This window comes from Aptenodytes patagonicus, chromosome Z, assembly GCF_965638725.1.
Source record: "Aptenodytes patagonicus chromosome Z, bAptPat1.pri.cur, whole genome shotgun sequence".
NCBI classification, from domain to species: Eukaryota; Metazoa; Chordata; class Aves; order Sphenisciformes; family Spheniscidae; genus Aptenodytes; species Aptenodytes patagonicus.
Genome location: NC_134982.1, coordinates 66,806,315 through 66,825,427, shown reverse-complemented (window position 1 = coordinate 66,825,427; position 19,113 = coordinate 66,806,315). Strand labels below are relative to the sequence as shown.

Genomic DNA, 19,113 nt, shown 5'->3' with positions numbered 1-19,113 from the left:
GGCGGGGCGGCCGCCGCGCGTGACGCCGTCCGGGCGCGCCGGGCGCGGGCGGCGGCAAGATGGCGGCGGCGGCCCCGTGCTCGGGGGAGGCGGAGCGGCTGGACTTCCTGCGGGAGCGGCACGTGCGCTTCTTCCAGCGCTGCCTCCAGATCCTGCCCGAGCGCTACTCGTCCCTGGAGACCAGCAGGTAGCGGGCCGGGGTCCTCCTGCCGCGGGCGGGCCGGCCGGCCGCCTTCCCCGCTCGCCCCGGGGTCGGCGCCGCGCCCGGGCGGCGGTCGGCGCCGTGCCGGCCTTCGGAGCCGCCGGGCTCCGCCGCCCTCGGGCTGGCGGCCGGGGTCTTGGCGCGCCCCCGTCGCCCTCGGGCCGGGCGGTGGGAAGGCGGAACAGACCCCGGCGCCGTTCGCCCGGTGCCCCCCGCACGTCTCGGGGAGGCGGCGGCTCTTTCTTCTCCGGCGGGCGGTCGGGTTGACGGGAAACCCCTCCTGGAGAGCTGCCCGCCCGGCCCGGCCTCCCGCGGCTGAGGGCAGGCTGCGGCACCGCACCGCACCGTGCCGGCCGCCTGAAGGGCCGGGCGCCGGGATGGCCGAAAGGAAAGCGCTCCCTGTAAATCTGCCCACCAGCAGACGGCTCCCAAAAAATACGAGTTGATGTAGGAGTTTAGTCTGTGCTCGCTTAAACGCCCCCATATCCGCGAGGGAAGTCTTGTTGATCCTTTTAATCTATTTTCAGCCCTGTGCTTCACTCTTAATCCGCCCTGGAAGCCGATTTTAAAATAAATGGCTTGAGCCTTTTGTAGCTCCAAGTCAGCATGCAGAAGACTTGTTTATGTAACAGAAACAATTTAAATCTTCATTAGCTAGTATAAGAGTTAAAATACTAGTGAACTATGTTCCTCACTTTGAATTAGAGGGACGCTTGTCCCTGTAATGGTTTCAGAATGCATTTATTTCAGGTTCTTAAAGTCTTCATGTAAAAGGTAGTTGGTTGCATCTGAGGCACAAGAGGATCAATAATTTGACTGTCAGGCTGCACTTGATAAAAACTTGGAGACATGTAGAGGGTTCGATCTCTTATTCAACCAGTAAAATCATCAGCTGCATTTCACTTTGTAGTCTCCTGCAAGTCGTGCTGTGAAGAATGCTTAATGGCTTTGATCAAGTCTTCCTGCTAAATCAAGCTTTATTTCAGCTGAGAGTACAAACACCTGGCAAAAACATGCAAGGAGTAGTATGGATAGCGCCGAACTGTGTGTGGAATAACACATAACTTTATATTCAAAAGGAAAGTTAGAAGTTTTGATTTCAGAGATGTAAATCATTTATTCATTAAGAATTAACCAGTGTTTCAGTGTACTTTGTCAGTTACTTTAAATGACAGCAAGAGGAAGTCTAGGCATGCTATACTCTTTCTAGGCATTAAAGTTACAATAACATGCAGATGTATTAGAATTGTAACACAAAGGGCTAACCTTAGCCACGCTGACATATGGAGAAAGGCTAAAGAAGTGGGGTTTGTTCAGCCTAGAGGAGGGAGGATCTGGTCACAGTCTTCCATTACAGAGAAAGATGGAGGTGCACCCTTCACAAGGGAGCGTGGTGACGGGGCAGGAGGCTATGGGAATGAGTTGCTTCAGGGAAAATTGTGGGAAAAATGTTCTTTACCATTAGAGCAGTTAACCACAAATAGGTTGCCCGGTGAAGCGCTGGAGTCTCCCTTGAAGACTTGGCTTGTCAGGGTCCTGGGTCATCTCATCTAAGGCCCCGCTTTCCGCAGAAGGTGGGACCAGTGATCTCCAGAGGACCGTGGCAACCTAGACGTTTGTGTTTTGTCGTTTACATTGCCAAGCTGTCTGAGTTTGCCACTGAGCTGAAACAGAGGCTCTGGTTTACATGGCGTCTTCCCCAGTCTTACTGAATGATGCTAATAATAACGCTAATTGTTCTGAGAACTCTTGGTAGATTAGTGAGCTGTCTGAGCTTAAATTTAATGTGTGGTCATAGTAGCCACAATACATTCAATAATCAGTACCCAGTGTATTGTACATAATGGCTGTGCAACACTGAAAAAACACTGTTTTCTGAAAAGTGGAACTGTCAATTTGAAACTATTTCAAGATGCCTTAATTTTTGCCTAATGAGGACAGTCTAAGCCTTCAATTAGAATAAAAATCGCGGTCATCTAAATTAATGCATTTTTTGAAGTTGTGAAGTATTCACTCAGCCAGAGGTTTTTCAGTTCTCTTACACTGGTTTTTAGATCAATGTTCTGCAGCTGTACATACACATCTGTTAACAGATTCTAAATGGGGAATTGAACCATAAATGTGTCTTCTCCAGTTTGACCTTGAGGGTACTAAGTTTGCCTTTTTGACAAGTTCAAGGTCACTGAGTTCAGCAAGCCTCCTGAGCTGGTACTGCTGCAGAAAGAAATGCCATTACCCTTTTATTCTTACCTCCCTTGTTCCTGCATTTGTGTGGTTCCATGGTGAATTAGATGGGGAAACTCAACTAAACTAAAGAGAGACTTGTTAAAAAAAAAAAAAATTGTCAGTGAGTTGGTATTGGTTCACTGCACTGCAGCAGAAACAACTGCATTTGTTGTCACCAGGCAGGGTGGTAGAGGATGAAATTTTCCACACGGTGCTGGTCCATTCTAACTTAAACTGTAGTTTGTCAAGCACTAAGGGAGTAGGTACGACAATAAAGAAATATGATTTCACATTCTTTACTCAACTTACTGGCTCAGAGCCTTCATAAATATTTTTGTCTGTAGTTACTGCATGCAGCATCAGCAACAGTAGTTTTTAAGTCATACATGATCAGTCAGTACTGTGAGGTTTTGCAGGAGAATGCAACTCTCCTAGTCTCTGAAGTCTTTCAGATTGTGGTGCTTCATGGTGCTCTTTGTAGCACGCTTACTCAGTTTCTCAAATCGGTCACTTCAAATGCTTTCTGAATTCTGCTGAGAAATGGTAGTCTTTGTCCATGCCTGAAGACAAAGAGCCCTGAATCTGTCATCAGAAATGTCTTTACTTGCTTGTCTTGGAGGGGAACTTAAGACAAATGGTACCTGTTTTGTAAGCTTTTGGTAGGTCAATTAACAAATAAATTTCAGCTGTCAAGCTTTGGTGCTTGATTTCCTAAATTAATACGCAGTAACTAAAGTGATAGGAGGCATGAAGAAAAGATACAGTGAAAGCGGTGCCAAACTTGGGGATTGTCTCACAAAGGGCTGCCCTCTGTGCAAATCACTGTATGTAAAGTTTTTACACTTCATGCTATGTGTCAGCTAAGGTGCTGCTAAGAGTTGTCTTTGTTAGTCTTGGAACATGTGTCTGTTAATTTTCTGTGAGGTAGGACAGCGTATGGGGTAAGGATGCAGTATCTAGATGGCTGTATCAGGACCTATGTCCAGTGGTGCCAGATGTTCTTGCCCATCATATGTGAATTCCAAAACACCGTACAGGCTGTTCCTTAGTCATGCTGGTACTATTAACACAGAGAATCCACCCTAAATAAGTAAACTGAAACCTACCTATATGTAAAACCACTTTTTACATTTGTTTATCTGATACATGTATTTTTAAGTATAGAGGAGATTTATTGTCTATCTTGTATGTACAGCCTTGTGGTTTTGGACCTAGTTTGCAGCAGCTTCTAGTGCTGAAGTTGGCATGTTGTTTGTGCCTCATTGGAAGTAGCTTAGCTGGGTAACATAACGTGAAAATGTCTTTAAGTAGTTTTCAGTAAAAGATTGTCAAACTTAATGTTTGTGAAAATCAGAAATATAAGCAAGGTTTTAAAGAAATAATTGACTGTAGCTGAACAGTAAATTCCTTGGGTTTTTTATAAAAGTAGTGGTTTTGCTTGAAATAGCGGGTTATTATCCGGAGTCAGATTTTGGGTTACACAGATCTGATCAATGGCAAAAGTTGATAAAAGCCTTTAAGTGTTAATTTTGTACTTCAAAAGACAATTTTTTAGTCATCAAATGGCTTAAAAGATAGCTTAAACAATACTCTTGTTCCATGTAGAAATACCTGTGTGTGCAACATACTTTTTTTGGCTTTCTGTACTCAAAAACTTTATTTGTAATAATAATAGTAAAGAGACATATTTTAGAATCCAATGATTACAGAGTAAGTTTACACTTTCTGCTATGAATACTTGCAGTAATGGAGCTGCACCCTATTCTGTGTTTGATTCCCCCCCCCCAAGGACCTTAGAGTTGCATGGAGGGATTTTTTGAAGAGGGAATGTTAGCATTCAATATCCAAGCAGATTATAGATTAAAACCTTTTGTTTGTAAGAGTAGTGTGAAAAGCAATGCAAAAGCTGAGGGCCAAAGTGACAGATAATGTAAAATAAGTAACCTCAGCTTAACAAGTCACCATTGTTCAACTGAGTTGTGGCCACCCCTTGTGCTATGTAATCCTAGATGATAACAGTCTTGAAGTAGAAGTTGTTGACTTAAATTCTGCTTGTGAATTGCCACATGATGACTATAGCAGCCGGTCAGCCCACTGGTGGCAATGTCACCCTTTGAGGTTGTGCCATTTTATTGAGATCAGTGTCTGCTGCATCGTCATTTGGCTGCTGTGTTTTAATTAGAAGAATTCTTTTGGAGGTGTGTTGTGGGCTGACTCACATCACCATTTTTTCTCTGGTCTTATTGTTTGTGGTTCTGCATCAGAAGCACATGCAGAAATTAAGTGGCTGTAGAGGCTTCTGTCCAAATCCGTGTCCTCATCTTCAGAGGTGCCTACTACTGATGGCTAAGGTGGCTCACCAGCTTGTGAGGTAACTGCAAATTATAACTTAGTCTCCTAAGGAAAGCTGGCATTAACTTTTGGTTTTCCTTAGCATGCTAAACTAGTTGTAGCAGCTGTTTCACAATTCATCATTTTATCTGGTGAAAGGAGAACAAGAACTTCTAGAAGAAGGATGGGCAGATGCAAGTGTGGGTGGCAAAATATACATCCAGCTAATTTTAATCAGTCAGAACTTCCAAGGTACCATTACATGAACATTTTCTCTCATAGCAAGCTATCTCAAGTTCCTAACCCAGTGCTGTTGCTCTGGTGCTCTGTCAGAGCAAGTAATGCAACTGTTTGAGGGGCCATGCTGTAAGCTAGGTGACTGCAATGGTTTGAGGTAAAAACAAAACCCTCAAAGAAGGTGTTAACAGGTATGGTAGCACACGTTTATGGAAGGAAACAAGCTGTGGGCAACAAGGACATTCAGCAAGCTAGCTACTGCACTCCTGTATTGGATACTTGGATTTGACGTGCTTAATTTTAGATGTTTAATTAAGTTAGTCATCTAGGCTCCTTTATACCAAAGAAGTATACAAGAAATAAGTACCTGTAGATGGTCATTCATCCTGTGTGCCTATTTATACATTGATTGGTTACAAAGGAAGACTTGCTGGTTGACACCTAACTTCTAAGCATCTGAAATTGGTTTTGGGACACAGTGAGAGACAGCTTACTGCTGTTCAGGGTTACCTTGCACTTACTGCATATTTAGGGGATTGTTCGTGTAAGAATTCATCACAGAGAACTAGTACTCCATATGTTAATAACCTAGTTTACTTCATAGTGTTTTTTTCAGGTAAGCAGGCCCTTAGGTTGGTGTCTGAATTGGTCTATCATTACTATGTAAAAGGAGGGGTGGCTTATATGAAAAGCATTGTTGAGACAGGGAAATGTTTACAGTACAAAGAACATAATTTTGTCCAGTAGATAAATTTCATGCTTTCTGAGCTAGGCTCTACGTGTTGCACCACTGCCAAAGGCTGAGAATTCATAGATATTTCTGTCTCTGCAACCGTTTGTTAATTTCCCCATGATATTTATGGTGGGAAGTGTAAGTCTTATCTTTTTCTTTTAGGTTGACAATTGCATTTTTCGCACTCTCTGGTCTGGATATGTTGGATTCCTTAGATGTGGTGAACAAAGATGATATAATAGAATGGATTTATTCCCTGCAGGTCCTTCCCACAGAAGACAGTGAGTGATTTTTTTAGTTTTTTTTTATTGATATTAACATCTTTACTTTTGCTTTTCACCTGGGGAATAGTGGATGGCTCTTGGTTTTTATAAAATACAAGGTTGACCTTCCTGAAGTGCTGTCCTGATAACTTCAGATAGCAATGTCAAGCAAATCCTAGAAATAGATCCCTCTAAAGTAATAAAACTAGAAAAAGTGATTAGTTTGGCTTTTTTATGTATGCAAGGTGAAGCTATGAAATAAATTTGAAGATAAAACAGTATAGAATAGTGATGAAGTTGCACCTTTAAGCATCTCAGAGGAATGTTTCACCTGGTTCTAAAAGAAATCATATAAGTATTACAAGTCTAATAGTGATGATACTGACTTCCACTAATTGTAGCTATGCCAGGAGCTCTGAGCACAGATGTGGCTATTTGGAACAGCTTTTGGAAAATGGGAGGTGTAAGATTAAGAAGCAAAAGGGATAAACACAGTTCCTGCTTTAAAATGAAAAATCTGTTCCTTAGATCTGTGAAGGTTAAATTTGCCTGAGGTTTTTAGAAGGAGTAACGCTGTTGCTGCATCCCAGCTGTCCTCAGATTGGAAGGTGCATAGCAGATCCAAGCCAGGGAGGCAGCACACAGAAGCGTCCCTTTCCCAGTGACTTGACAGAAATCAGGGAGGTGCTGTTTCTGTGGGCTGGGTGGTATTGGCAATTTTTTCTGTGGCAGGGCAGGTGAATGGCTAATAGCAGTAGAGGGGGTGGAAGGGAGGGAGACGTGGGCGAGGCACTGCTGCTTTATGACAGGAGGTGCTGGCATGTTAAGCGCTGGTGTGGGGATAGCTCCAGGCTGGTCTCTGGAGAAAAGATAATTCCAGGTGCCTGTCTATAAAATCATGAACATGTACTTTGTATGTTGGATGATTGTAGAAAGAAAATTCTGTGTTTCCTTATAATATCTAGTCTAATTATATACTACAAATTAGGTCTCTTCCCTAAAAGCAGTTTTATGAAATAAAAGCATTTTTATGAAGTAAGCTATGGAAGTCAAGATTGCTGATGCTTGATTTTTACAGTAATAAAAAGATCCCTTTTCTTATTCTGGAGACTTACAAACCATCAGATCCACCCCAGGCATTAGTTCTAATATTTGTTATTTCTTGTGTTGTATGCCAGTACTGATTATAGAAAATTAGGGGTTTGGATCACATAATTATTCCCACAATGTTTTTAATCATGAGAAGGTTCCTGTCCCTTAGCATTTAAAAAATTTTCCAGGGTGTACAAGCTTTGTTTTTAGGAGTTGCTCACTTTCTGATCTTTACCCCAGTCTTCAGGAGTGTGTTCTGAAAGAACAGTGAAGTTTGCAAGAGAGGTTAGAATAGGCATTTTTTTGTTTGTTTGTCTTTGATAGTATGCAGTAATTCTTGGGGAGGGGGGTGGTTCTACCTAGCCAATGTTTGGAATAGGCTCATTGTCAAGAGCCTCCTGGGGGGGGGGGGCAGTATAAATCTCAGCATACAGATGTGGAGGCTAACAGTCCAGGGCACAGCTGAGAAGATGTGCCCCTTTTTTTTCTAGCTATCATCCCATCATAAAACTACAGGAGAGTAGTTTTGGGGAGCGCATTCTGTGCTTTTAAGTAATAAATCTCTCCTTTTCACCGGAAGAACAAACTTCCTCCAATCCTGTATTTTCGTATCACATCGTAAAAACTCTGTTCTTCTTACACTCTTATGCTTTTGATAATAACACTACTCTATCTGGTCACTTGACCCCTAAAACTTCAGCATTGTTTTTATTCCATTTTTACTTCATCTAATGGACAATAGATGGTGCAAAATGTAAATGATACCAACAGCAGCAAGTTGGATATTGGATGACTAAATGTGCAGAAGGGAATGTATACCCTCCTGTAATGTCTACTTGCAATAAAATGTATTGACTTTCTGTTTTTTAATCCTGAGTGTGTGCAACGTTTGTTAATTGGCAGCCTCCCAGCAGTAGAGCTCTGAGTCCTTCTTTTCGTCTGTTTGAAGAAGTAGCTAAACTCAGGTAGGCTGCAGCAGTGAAGTTTTTGGCTGCAAAATGCTTGCGCATTTGTGCATCAACCGTTGAAGAGAACGGTTGCTAGCTTGATGCATCAGAATCCTTCCAGGTAAAAAAAACCCAACACCTTTGCTTTTAAAGAAACATTCTGTGCAGCTTTTTTTACATGCATGCTGATAAATCTCTCTTTCTGTGGAAAATTGATTTTTAAACATTTAAATTATAACACTGTTTTATGACATAGTTTCTGGAATGATGAATTCCAGTAATCTTGCCTTAAGTAACTGTATGGTACTTGATATAAGTCTTCATTAATTTTGGCTTGGGACTGAAAACCTATTTAAAACTTAAATTTTAAATTGGAATGTATTTCTACAGAATCGTGGGGTTTGTTTTTGATCGTGTCACTGGTTGAATTCCTAAAATGAGCAAAAAGAGAATTCCTGTAATTCTTACCAGAAAAATAAATTTCTCTGCTGTTCACGTTTGTCCCTCCAAAGGTTCTGTATCCATAGCACTTCAGTTGATTTTTATTTAAAGCTCTTTTTTAAGATGGCAAATTCAAATGATTTTCAGAACTACTGCTACCTTACAGTCTTTTTTCCAGTGGATGGGAGACAGAACAGCTGATGCTCTGCAAACTTAGTATCTGTTTATTTTTATCAATAACTATTATAGTAGGTATACTGGCTGGGATAGAATTAATTTTTTCCATAGTAGCCCGTATGCTGCTGTGATTGAGTTTATGGCTAAAACAGTGTTGGTAACCCACCAGTGTTTTAGCTGTTGCTGAGCAGTGCCTGCGCAGCATCACGGCTGTCTCTTTTTCCCCCTCTGCACCCCTTCTACCAGAGCAGATACAGCCAGGGGACACAGCCGGGACAGCTGACCCTGCCTGACCTGAGGGACACTCCATACCATCTGACACCATGTTCAGCAGTAAAAGCTCGGGGAAAGGAGGAGAAAGGGGGTGATGTTTGTGGTTCTAGTGTTTGTCCTCCTGAGCGACCCTTATGTGTGCTGAGGCCCTGCTTTCTGGGAAGTGGCTGAATACCTGCCTGGCCGATGGGAAGCAGTGAATGAATTCCTCCGTTGCTTTGCTTGTGCCCACAGCTTTTGCTTCACCTATCAAACCGTCTCTGTCTCAATCTGTGAGTCTTCTCCCCTTCTCTCTGTTTTCTCGCCCTCCCACAGGGTGGGGAAGTGAGTGGGTGGCTGTGTGGGTGCCTAGCTGCTGGTCAGGGTCAACCCACCACAGCAGGGCATTACAGAACTTGGTAGAAGATTCAGAATTTGGTGTTTTAGAATACTTCTTAGAGAGAGTCTCACAAAATCCTGTGATAGTTTTAGGTGACAAGTTTGTATTTACTGGTATGTGATATGTCTGATGGCTAATGAAAGCTTCAGTTCAGAGGTTTGCAGCCTTTGAAATTTTTATGTGAAACTAAAGCTCATGAATGCAAAGTGGTGAGATCTTGATCTCGCTGAGTAAGAAAGCAAATACATACTCTGTGAGCCTAATTGAAATGCAGTAAAGGAAGCTAAAGATTACGGTCTGTCAGGATAGACTCTGTTCTTCTGTGGGTTTACTGTAACTGATTCAAACGAATAATGTCCTTTAGGTACTATAATTTCAGCTCCAGTGTTCTAGAGACTGACTCAATACCAATTGTAATTAGGAGGGAATGGCATGTTACACACGCAGGCTGACCCTCACACAGAAACCTACCATCCTTAGCTGAATGCTTGGTCTCACTGCTGTCTTCTGCTTATTTAAAGGGCCCCTGTCTTCTGTAACTCTTGCAAAATAGTTTGGCTTTATATTCTGTAGATTTTGGGCGTTATTACTTTTCCTTCACTTTTAGTAAATGCTCTGCTTAGGTGCATGGCTAATAATGTGTTTTTGTTTTGTTTGTGTGTTCACTGCAGAAAGACCTCACTGTGTTTCCTTTTAGAAATGAGTTGAAATCTTGCAAAAAAACTTTTTTCTTTTTCTTTTTTCATTTTGAGGAGGGTGGTGCTCTTTTACAAGCCTTATCAGAAATTATATGTATTTAGACTAAGACATACTTTTTAAAGTGGTAGTGAAATTGGAAAAGGGTTGGCAAAAGACCCTGCTTCAACTGCTTGTTCGTAAGATTCTTGTCATGTCAGAGCTTTACTGTTTTTCCTCTCATAAAGGAGCTCCTAGACAGAATTTCAAATTTATTTTAACTATCTTAAAGTGCAACTCTTAGCAACGTGAGAAAGATGTATCCCAGTTTCTTGCAGGTCACATTTAAAAACAGTTCAGCACTTTTGAAAGAGAGTGAATCCAGAGCTCTGTACTCAATCTAATTACAGACAGACAGTGGAGGCACACTCCTTGGCCATATTCATCTTCCATCCTCCCCCATAGCAACACTGGCACTTGTTTGACCCTGCTTGAGAGCTGTTTTAGCTTGTTGAAATGGCAGAAAAGCATGCATTTATTTAGGTAGCAGGAGGTTAGCTTTGTGTTGCGTTGGTGAACTGTGTTGGCTCGGAGTGCTAGTGCCAGTCCAGTAAGGGAAAGGGAAGAAGGCTGTACTTTTTGACAGCTAGATGCTTCACTGGCTTTGCTGTACTGAGAAATGGCACCAAAAGGAGAGCTGTGACATTTCATTTGTGGGTCTGAACCCCCAGGACCCATGCATAGCAGGCTGAAAACCATTACAGTACATCAGGCACCTAAAACTTCCTTCTGTCGAAGTCTAAATTTAGAATGCTTCTTTGTTCTTTATTTGTGTGTCAGTACTGGAAAAAAAAAGGATAAAATGTCATTGACTGTTTTTGAGATCATTGTTACATGTGAGCTTTCTGATCATGAGTTTCTTGAGCAGAAATACAAATTTTCCTCCAACATAACCTTCTTTAATGGCTACATTTGAAGTATTTATGTGGATGTATGATGGACTTCCATTTTAGAGAATGCAACTTTGCATTTTATGACATATTCTAGTGCTTTGTTTATAAGAATAATTATTTTTTAGCCCTAGTTCAGTAAGAATTGCTTATGCTTACTTTTATCTGGATGTACTGACTGTGTCAGCCTATGTTAAAACTGTGATTTTTTTTTTTTTTTTTTAATATTAAGATTTTAATGATGTATGTAAGCTTGCTTCTGTACTTGGCAAATGAGAAAAGCCTTGGAACCAGAGGAATGCATAGGTAACATGAATGGGAGGAAGTAGTGGTAAAAGTTATCAATCTTCCCATGCAAGACAAATCCTAAAAGATAAATAACAAAAACGTCTTGTCTGTAACAAAAGAGCTCCCAGGATAAGCTGTCTGTGGTCATCACTTGGAGCTCTGTTACGTGTCCTAAGGACTGTCTGGCCTGCGCACATGTAAGTAACGTTTCCTTCACGGGAAAGTCTCAGCTGTTGATTTAAGCGTGGAGTCTTTTGGTTTGGGAAAAGGGTCAATTTTCTTTAGTTCTGTTGCCAAATATGAAAAGTTTTTGCAGGTGTGTTTTGTTCAGCTTGCAATAGTCGTGCAGCAACTGATGAAACGTTTTTTACTTTTTGCTCTGTCTTAAGCTCTTTCAGGAAGTGGTTAGATATGCTTAACTCTGAAAGTGAACACTAGGTGGTACCATTTCATAACGGCAGTTATACTTGATGCTTCAGTGGACTGTGCTGGAGCTGAACTGGTCACTCCAGTAATTTTTTACAAGGGACATAAACTATGATCATATCCTTTTAATTAGGGTGTGCTTGATTTCTAATTCTATCTCTGATTCTGACAGGCTGCTTATGGTTCTGGAAAGTGGGCAAGAGTTTGATTAGCACTACTGAGCTATTACATAAGAAGTACAAGTACTTTGCAATAAAATAGTAAAACCAACTTCACAGAAGGTGAGGTGATGTGCATAAACTGAAAGACAGTGTTTTTTTGCTAATTCCCCTTTGGTTCCCATTTGGTTTTGAACTTGTATGTTCACAGGAGGCTAAAAAAAAATTTGAGACATGACGTCAATGTGCCAGAGTCATCTGGTTAGAAATGAGCCATTTTCACTTCATGTTTTAACACTTCCTTTATCAGCTCAGCATTCTATTTTTTTAATTGAAGAATTGTAACTAGAAATTTAGCAATTCACTTGTAATGCTGAAGGTCTAGGAAGCATCTATTGAATGCACATTAATGAAAGGTTTTTTGTTTGGAGGAGGGGATAAAATTCCCTTTTAATATTATGCAGTAGTAAGGGCATTGAAGAGCCATGCTGTTCTTCTGTTTCTCCTAGGAGCCAGTGTGTAAAGTCAAGGATGGGAGATCAGAAGTCACTGACATAAAGAGTTGAAATAGATCTTAAATCAATGATAGCAATGCAGTTAAAAATCCAGCATTTTAAAATTACCAATGCTGTTTTTTAGTTGGTAGCAGTTTAGTAGTACAAGAAAAGTTTTAAAATACTACACGAAAATTGAACAGCTAAAGGGAATAATAGATCCTGATTTCATTCATGTACTTTATTTTTAATCTCTCTTTTTCATAGTAGCTGTCAAGTCAGAAGCCAATCAAAGTGACCCACTAACAGCCCACTGCACTTGGGTTTCGTACTGCCATTTGTACCTTGATATGCTACAGTCTAAAAGGCTGATGATGGGGATCAGTCTTTCTGGGATGAATCCTTCCATCTAGCCACTAGCAGCTGAGTTCTGTTTGACTTCAGAGCTGTCCTAATTGTAGCACGTTTCATTTCCAGCAGGCCTGAACCGCTATGTGCTAGTAGGCTAGCTACTGTTTTCTGGATGAAGGGTTTCCACATCAGTGTCATTTCAAAGTGAATTTTGTAGTTTACTTAAGCGCTTAAGACACAGATTCATTTTTACTGAAAATGGGCCAAGTGAACGGTGATTTTTCCACAATGTCAGCTAGGAAATCTGGTATTTAAGAAGCAGGAATTCCAGTTCTCCTCTTACTGATCACATTGTGTCATTTTTCAAATTGTGATGCTTTTTGGGCAGTGTCCTTTAGGACTGTAGATTAGTCCTTAAGACTAATATTTATTGTGCTTTCCAAAACCTGTTGCAACATGAAATGCAAGTCATTGACTCCAGGAGCTAACAGACAAATGTTCTCTGCTGAGAAGATTTAGATTGTAACAAAATACAACATTTATGCATTTTTTGTCTACAAATGCAGATACTCTTTCTATTTTCTCTTTGTGAATATGACTATAGCATACCAGTTTTTAGTGCAGGCTGAAATGATCTTCATTACACGTGTAGAATCATTAAAAAGTACTTTTGATTGAAAGATGGAGGAAGTGGAGAATTGCAGGTTGTTTTTTTTCTGTTAAATAATAGTTCATTCCATGTAAATTAGATCCAAAGACTTGTCTGGTAGAGAAACTTGCATACTTTAACCACGTTGAAGTACTTAAGACTACTGATAAAAGCTTCTAGTTTAAATGTTGCATACATGCAGAATGTATTTAAAAGTAGAAGCTAATGTGCTAATAAATGACACCAGAACTGGTAGACCACATTTCATGGTGATGTTTTTTAGGGCTTTCAACTTTATAACTATTCTTGTTTGGTTAGTCTGGTGCAATTTTCCCTAATCTCCATGAAGATTTTTAGATTAAATGCTGAAGAGCTGGAAAAAAAAAAAAAGAAGGGGAGAGAATTTAAGAACACCCAAGTGCTGTTTAACTGCAGCACTCGTTAGGCTTTTACTTGCAGAGGCTGTGGAGTAAAGTAGTTGAGTTTTTGCCATGCAGAAGCAGATGTGAGCTCTGCAGACCGGTACTTAGCTCTAGACAGTGTGTGGTGCACACTTCTGTATGCTGCATGCTCAGGTGCTGTGACATATTTAAAACAAATTATACTGAATCACTAACAGAAATGTTTGATAGCTACAATATTCTTGTACTTGTGTTTTGGGTGAGAGAAAAATGGCTCCAATTAAAACTTTGCCTTTCACATCTTTTTAACTATTTCACTCTGACAGTATTGAGCTAGATCGGTGCTAGCTTAAAACTGCAGTTTGTTTGTCGATGTACGTGTTACAAAGTATCTTAAAACAATTCTGCTTCGGAACAGACGGTATTACCAGGCAGGAATCCAGAGGAAAAAAATGTGATAACTCTGGGCACTTCTCCAGGGGAGCAATCCCTTTTTTTTTTTTTTTTTTTTTTTTTTTGTGAGCATGGAAGACAATTCTGTGCTGATATGAACACTGTATTTCCACCAAATCAAAAAAATCTGTTGCTTTGTCATTACTGCAGGATCAAGTTTGCTTGTGGTTTTCTTTGTTTTGTTTTTTTTTTAATTAATCGGAGTGATAACAAACTGAGGTTGGGAACATACTGAAAGACACATGCAAACTCTAGTAATACTGTGAATAGTGTTCAACTAACAGGTCTTGATCCTGACTAGAGAATTATGGTGTATAATGAGTGTTTCAGCAAAGCAAGTTAGTTGAGTTTTTATTTTTTTATCTTTTCCAGGATCAAACTTGAATCGCTGTGGATTCAGAGGCTCTTCATATTTAGGGATGCCATTCAATCCCTCCAAGGTCAGTTAAGTGTGTGTGAAATATTTTCAATTAGGCAATAAATGATCTTGTGTCTTTTTTATAATATTAACTGTGTAATTATGGAATATCTGGAAGGCAGGGATTTTCGCACTGTTAATACACTGAAATGTTTGTAGAGCTTTTAAGAAACATGCATAAGAAACATATTAAAATGGTACCACCTGAGTTTCCAGGGCAGTGAAGAAATTGACATAGAAATTGTGGCTTGTCTCAGTGCATTCTCCCCCTTCTCTGATCTGTTACTGAAGTAGGGAAACTTCTCTAACTGAAGAACTATCACCTGGTAGAGGAGGGCAGAATAGCTCCATATTAAGTGGTGCAGCACATGCTGTTCTTTGGTGTTACTCTTCCTGTGATGAAACGTATATTTGATTTACCTGGTATCCACTCAAACGTTGGCTCTGCTCATCCCAGTTTGTCGTGACCATAAGAGAGGATGCTTTGAAGCCCATGGGACTGAGGTTCAAGAGAGTTAAATCTGTATATGCAAAGAAAGTGCCCTTAAAACAAGAGAGAAGGAAGGTTAGCAGAGGCTGCTAATGATGGTACAGAAGGTCTGATAGAGTTGGAAGAGGGAAGGAGAGGCCAGTGTGCAGGAAAGAAGTACAGTAGTTCTATCCTGTGTTTGAGAGTGAAGAGTCAAATCTCACTAAAGAGTGGGTGAAAAATCTGGAAGAGCACTAAATTATCACCAAGTATTTGATTTTTGTAGTGGACAGGTAGCAAGATTTTAAATATAAATGAATGAATGAATCTTTGGATCTGAAATTGAAAGCAAGGGTGGACAGCTCATACACTAATGACTGTAGTTAAGTGTAAAAATGCTTGAACTAACTTGAGTATGAAGGTAGTATAGCAGCCTGTTTTATCCTTATTTTATTTACTCTTAACAGCATAACTTTATGCTTCTATATAACTTGTGGGAATGTTAACCTACATTGGAGCAATAACTGCATATGCCTCTCTGCATAGCAAGGTAGCCACGTACTCATAGCAGTAATATTCAGAGGTTGCACTTTCTAACAAGGGTAAAATAATTGTGAAGAGGGTTTTTTACATCTCTACACTGGGTGCTACAGCAGCATGTGACAGGCAAGCTAATTTGTCTCTCGGTTTGCTTTGGTATTTATCCTGTTTTACACTACAGATGGTGTCTGCAGTGAGCTCGAACTGTAGTAGCAAGATGAATTCATCATCTGTTTTAATTGGAATTAACCTCAGTGGCAATCCAACCACCTGCTGAGCTTGAAGGGAAAAAGGAAAACTTTTGCTTAAAACCTAAAACAATTTGGGATCTGTAGTGGTGACTTATTGGGATACTTTGTCAAAAATGAAGTTTAAAGACAAAATAGTAGACAATAATTTCAGTATAGTTGTATAAGAAAAAGACTGGTTTTACTCAGAAGGAAGACAGTTGTCTTTGATAACAGTCAACTAAAGAAGTTGAGGTTGTCATGCTATTATTGTGGCACAACAGCATTATAAAATGAATAAAGACATAATTTTACCAAACTGAGATAATAAAAATGTGTCAGTCATGTTTCCTCAAAGGTTTGGGTCAGTGCCATGTGGTGTAGTACATTAAATCAGTGCATGCTTTTGGGAACCTTTTCCAAATCCTCCCCAGCGTATAAAGGTTCAAGAGTGAGTTCTGGATACAGTTCTGAGATCTTGTAAAGGCCCCTAAAGACAAAAAGTCCATAAGATCCATGAGATCGGCAAAGCGTCATTATCCTTCCCAGCACTTTCTGGTGTTTTAATTTAACTCTCAACTTCCAATAGCACATGCTTCATACTTAAATACTCTCTTTTCAGGAAATATGTTGCAGCCCATTGGTGTTTCATAATGTGTTAGCCAATCTGCAGAAGGGACGAAGGGGTGGAATCATGTAACCTGTGGAAATTAGCTACAAGGTCATTATCGCTAGAAAACTGTTTGCAGATGTCCATTTTATTCAAGCATTGCAATACTTTTTTCATTGCATCTGCATTAGAGGGATCAGATCTGCCTCATTTATTGGCCTACAAAGGTTTAAAGTATTTCCAGCACTGTTGCCCTAAAATGTTCTGAAATAACTCAGAAAAAGAAAGACTTGGAAATCCACTGCAATGACTTTGAATTATGTTTAAGGTCTTGTCATTTTTCTTTATTCATCATTTTAAAATGTTCTATTAAATCTGTATCTTGAAAAATAATTTTTGAAAAAGCCTGTAAGCGTTTTGGATTTGCATTGACAGTTACTATTATTACATGCCACTACAGTGATTACATTCTTGAACTCTGAGAAAGTGCCATACTGGAGGTAGCCAAATCTCTTCTGTCACTAGGGACCCTTCAAAATAGTAGAAAAAAGCAAGAGATGTGTTAGAGTTTCCAACTTTACAAAATGTTACCAGGATAGCTCATTTGTCTTTGGTTTGGAGTTTGGTTTTTTTAGCTGTTACCCTTTCAGTGTTTGATGGTAGTGTCTATGCAGCTCTTTAGGACTGTAGAAAAGTGAAGCAAAACCATATCCACTTGACCAACTCACCACAAACAGCCTTAACAGTCTTAACTGTAAATGAAGGCTAAGAGTGCCGTTTCTATCACTGCATTTAAACATGAATCATTTAAAATTGAATAACAATTATTTTCTGAAATGGCTCCAGCTTCTGCAGTGTCTCTGATTTGGTGTTACTGGAGTTTAAACTAGGTTTTTAATTTAGGGGTGAACAGTCTCAGAATTTCAGCTAGGCCTAGGTTTTTTCAATCTCTTTAAAGTGTTACGAATCAGTTTAGGGGCTAGACTGGAAGCCAATACCTGGAACTTTTATGTAAGATTGCGGTAAATAACATATGCTTTCACTTGGGGAAAAAAGATCTGTTTTGTGTTCCCAACACAACATTGTATTTTCTCAAGGCTGAAGCAATCCATGTTTGTAACACTGATGCCAGGTGTGAGAAGAAGGTTTTTTGAAAGCGGGACTCTGCCTGTGTAGGAATGTGTTTAGTAGCATTCTTTGTAAATGTTTGGAGAGATCTTGCCCATGCTTTTGCAGCAGAGTTTCTTAGCCTTCTCTGCAGTGGTCAGCAGGAATTGTTGGTGACCATGAGTTATGTTTAAATAGCTGTTCTGGATAATGTGGTAGGGAACATTATTACGTCACTGAACCAGATTAAATGTTTGAAAGCTTCCCCTCACCTTGCCTCTTTAAGTGTTAATTCTTTTAAGGAAGGCTCAGATTGTGGAGTCCACGATGGTAATGCCCATAGAGCAGAACTGTTTTACTCTGTCGCTGAGATCCAAGTTAATCTTTCCTGTGTGACCTACAAACTGTAATTATGAGAAAGGTGAAGTGCATAGAGAGAACAGGACCTGGCTGTATCCCCATTGTTGTTTTCTCAGAGTATGTCTGCGCCACTGTATTAGTTCAGATCAGTAGAGAACACTTTATAAGAGCAGTTTAATGTGCTTGCTCCAAAAGAGCGAGACACACAAACTGGGCTCCTTTTAAATGAAACTGATCCAGAAGGTGCACTCCAAATGAACTCCTTCATTAGTGGGCCATTAGTTCATGGAGTCAGGCTACAGCTGGCACAAATTGTGAAATGCATATAGCGTGGGCACTGATACCGCAGCACCTACTGTTCTGCCCTCCAGACCCACTCCTGTTGCATTACTCCTTCATGTAGACATAACCTTACTAGATTAAGTGTATTTACCGCAGCACCTACTGTTCTGCCCTCCAGACCCACTCCTGTTGCATTACTCCTTCATGTAGACATAACCTTACTAGATTAAGTGTATTTCTTCTGGTTGTTTAGTCTAAGTGTTTAACAATCCATCTACAGTTTAATTGCATTCTTGTTGCTAGTTTTTGAGATGTAACTTCTGCCATTCTTAAAATAACTTCATTCTGTTTATCTCTGTGTCTTTGGCGCATGAAGCTCACACTCTGAGGTGGTGGCAGCAGTGGGTTTTTTGTGCTTAGGCTGACAGTTTGCTTAGTTGCTGCTGTTGCTTTAGTCTGCAGTGCCTGTGAGCCAGAAATAGTTATATTTCACTAAAAGTAGGCTTTGTTCATAATACCTAACTTAAAAAGGAACTTCTTTTTACCAAGCCTGAAGATGCCAATTAAAAATCAGGTGCTTTGACTACGGTGTCTTTGATAAATTTGGGGCAAATTTCTACACAATGTCTGAATTACTTTGTCCTTCATAGCAGAGGCAGTCTAGCAGCGCTTCCAGCCATGCAAGTTTTAGAGGTATTAGCAATTATGTCATGAAACCTTTGAGACTTGCTGTAATCTTTTGCATTTGGAGAAGCCATTCCAGTCCTACTTTGTGATATCAAATTGTCACAGGGCCAGTTTCTATGAATGTTATGAATTCCCAATTCTATGCAAAAAAGTATTGTTTTCTTGGGTGGTTTTTTTTTATCCAAAATGTCCAATTACTCTGATTGTTGTCCCCTCAAACACATTGTGTTACTTGGGCTCAGGTTTTTGTTGCGTTAGTGTGTGAAG

General features: G+C 40.2%; 1 protein-coding gene across 1 annotated transcript in view; it reads left to right on the top strand.

Moving 5' to 3' along the window:
- The first annotated feature begins 69 nt into the window (after nt 1-69).
- The window catches only part of PGGT1B (protein geranylgeranyltransferase type I subunit beta), a 38,319-nt gene continuing 19,275 nt past the window's right edge, over nt 70-19,113 (top strand). The window contains 3 exon segments of the mRNA XM_076362372.1: nt 70-187; nt 5,892-6,010; nt 14,519-14,586. Of these exon segments, the coding sequence (XP_076218487.1) occupies nt 5,929-6,010; nt 14,519-14,586 (150 nt within the window). The 5' untranslated portion in view covers nt 70-187; nt 5,892-5,928.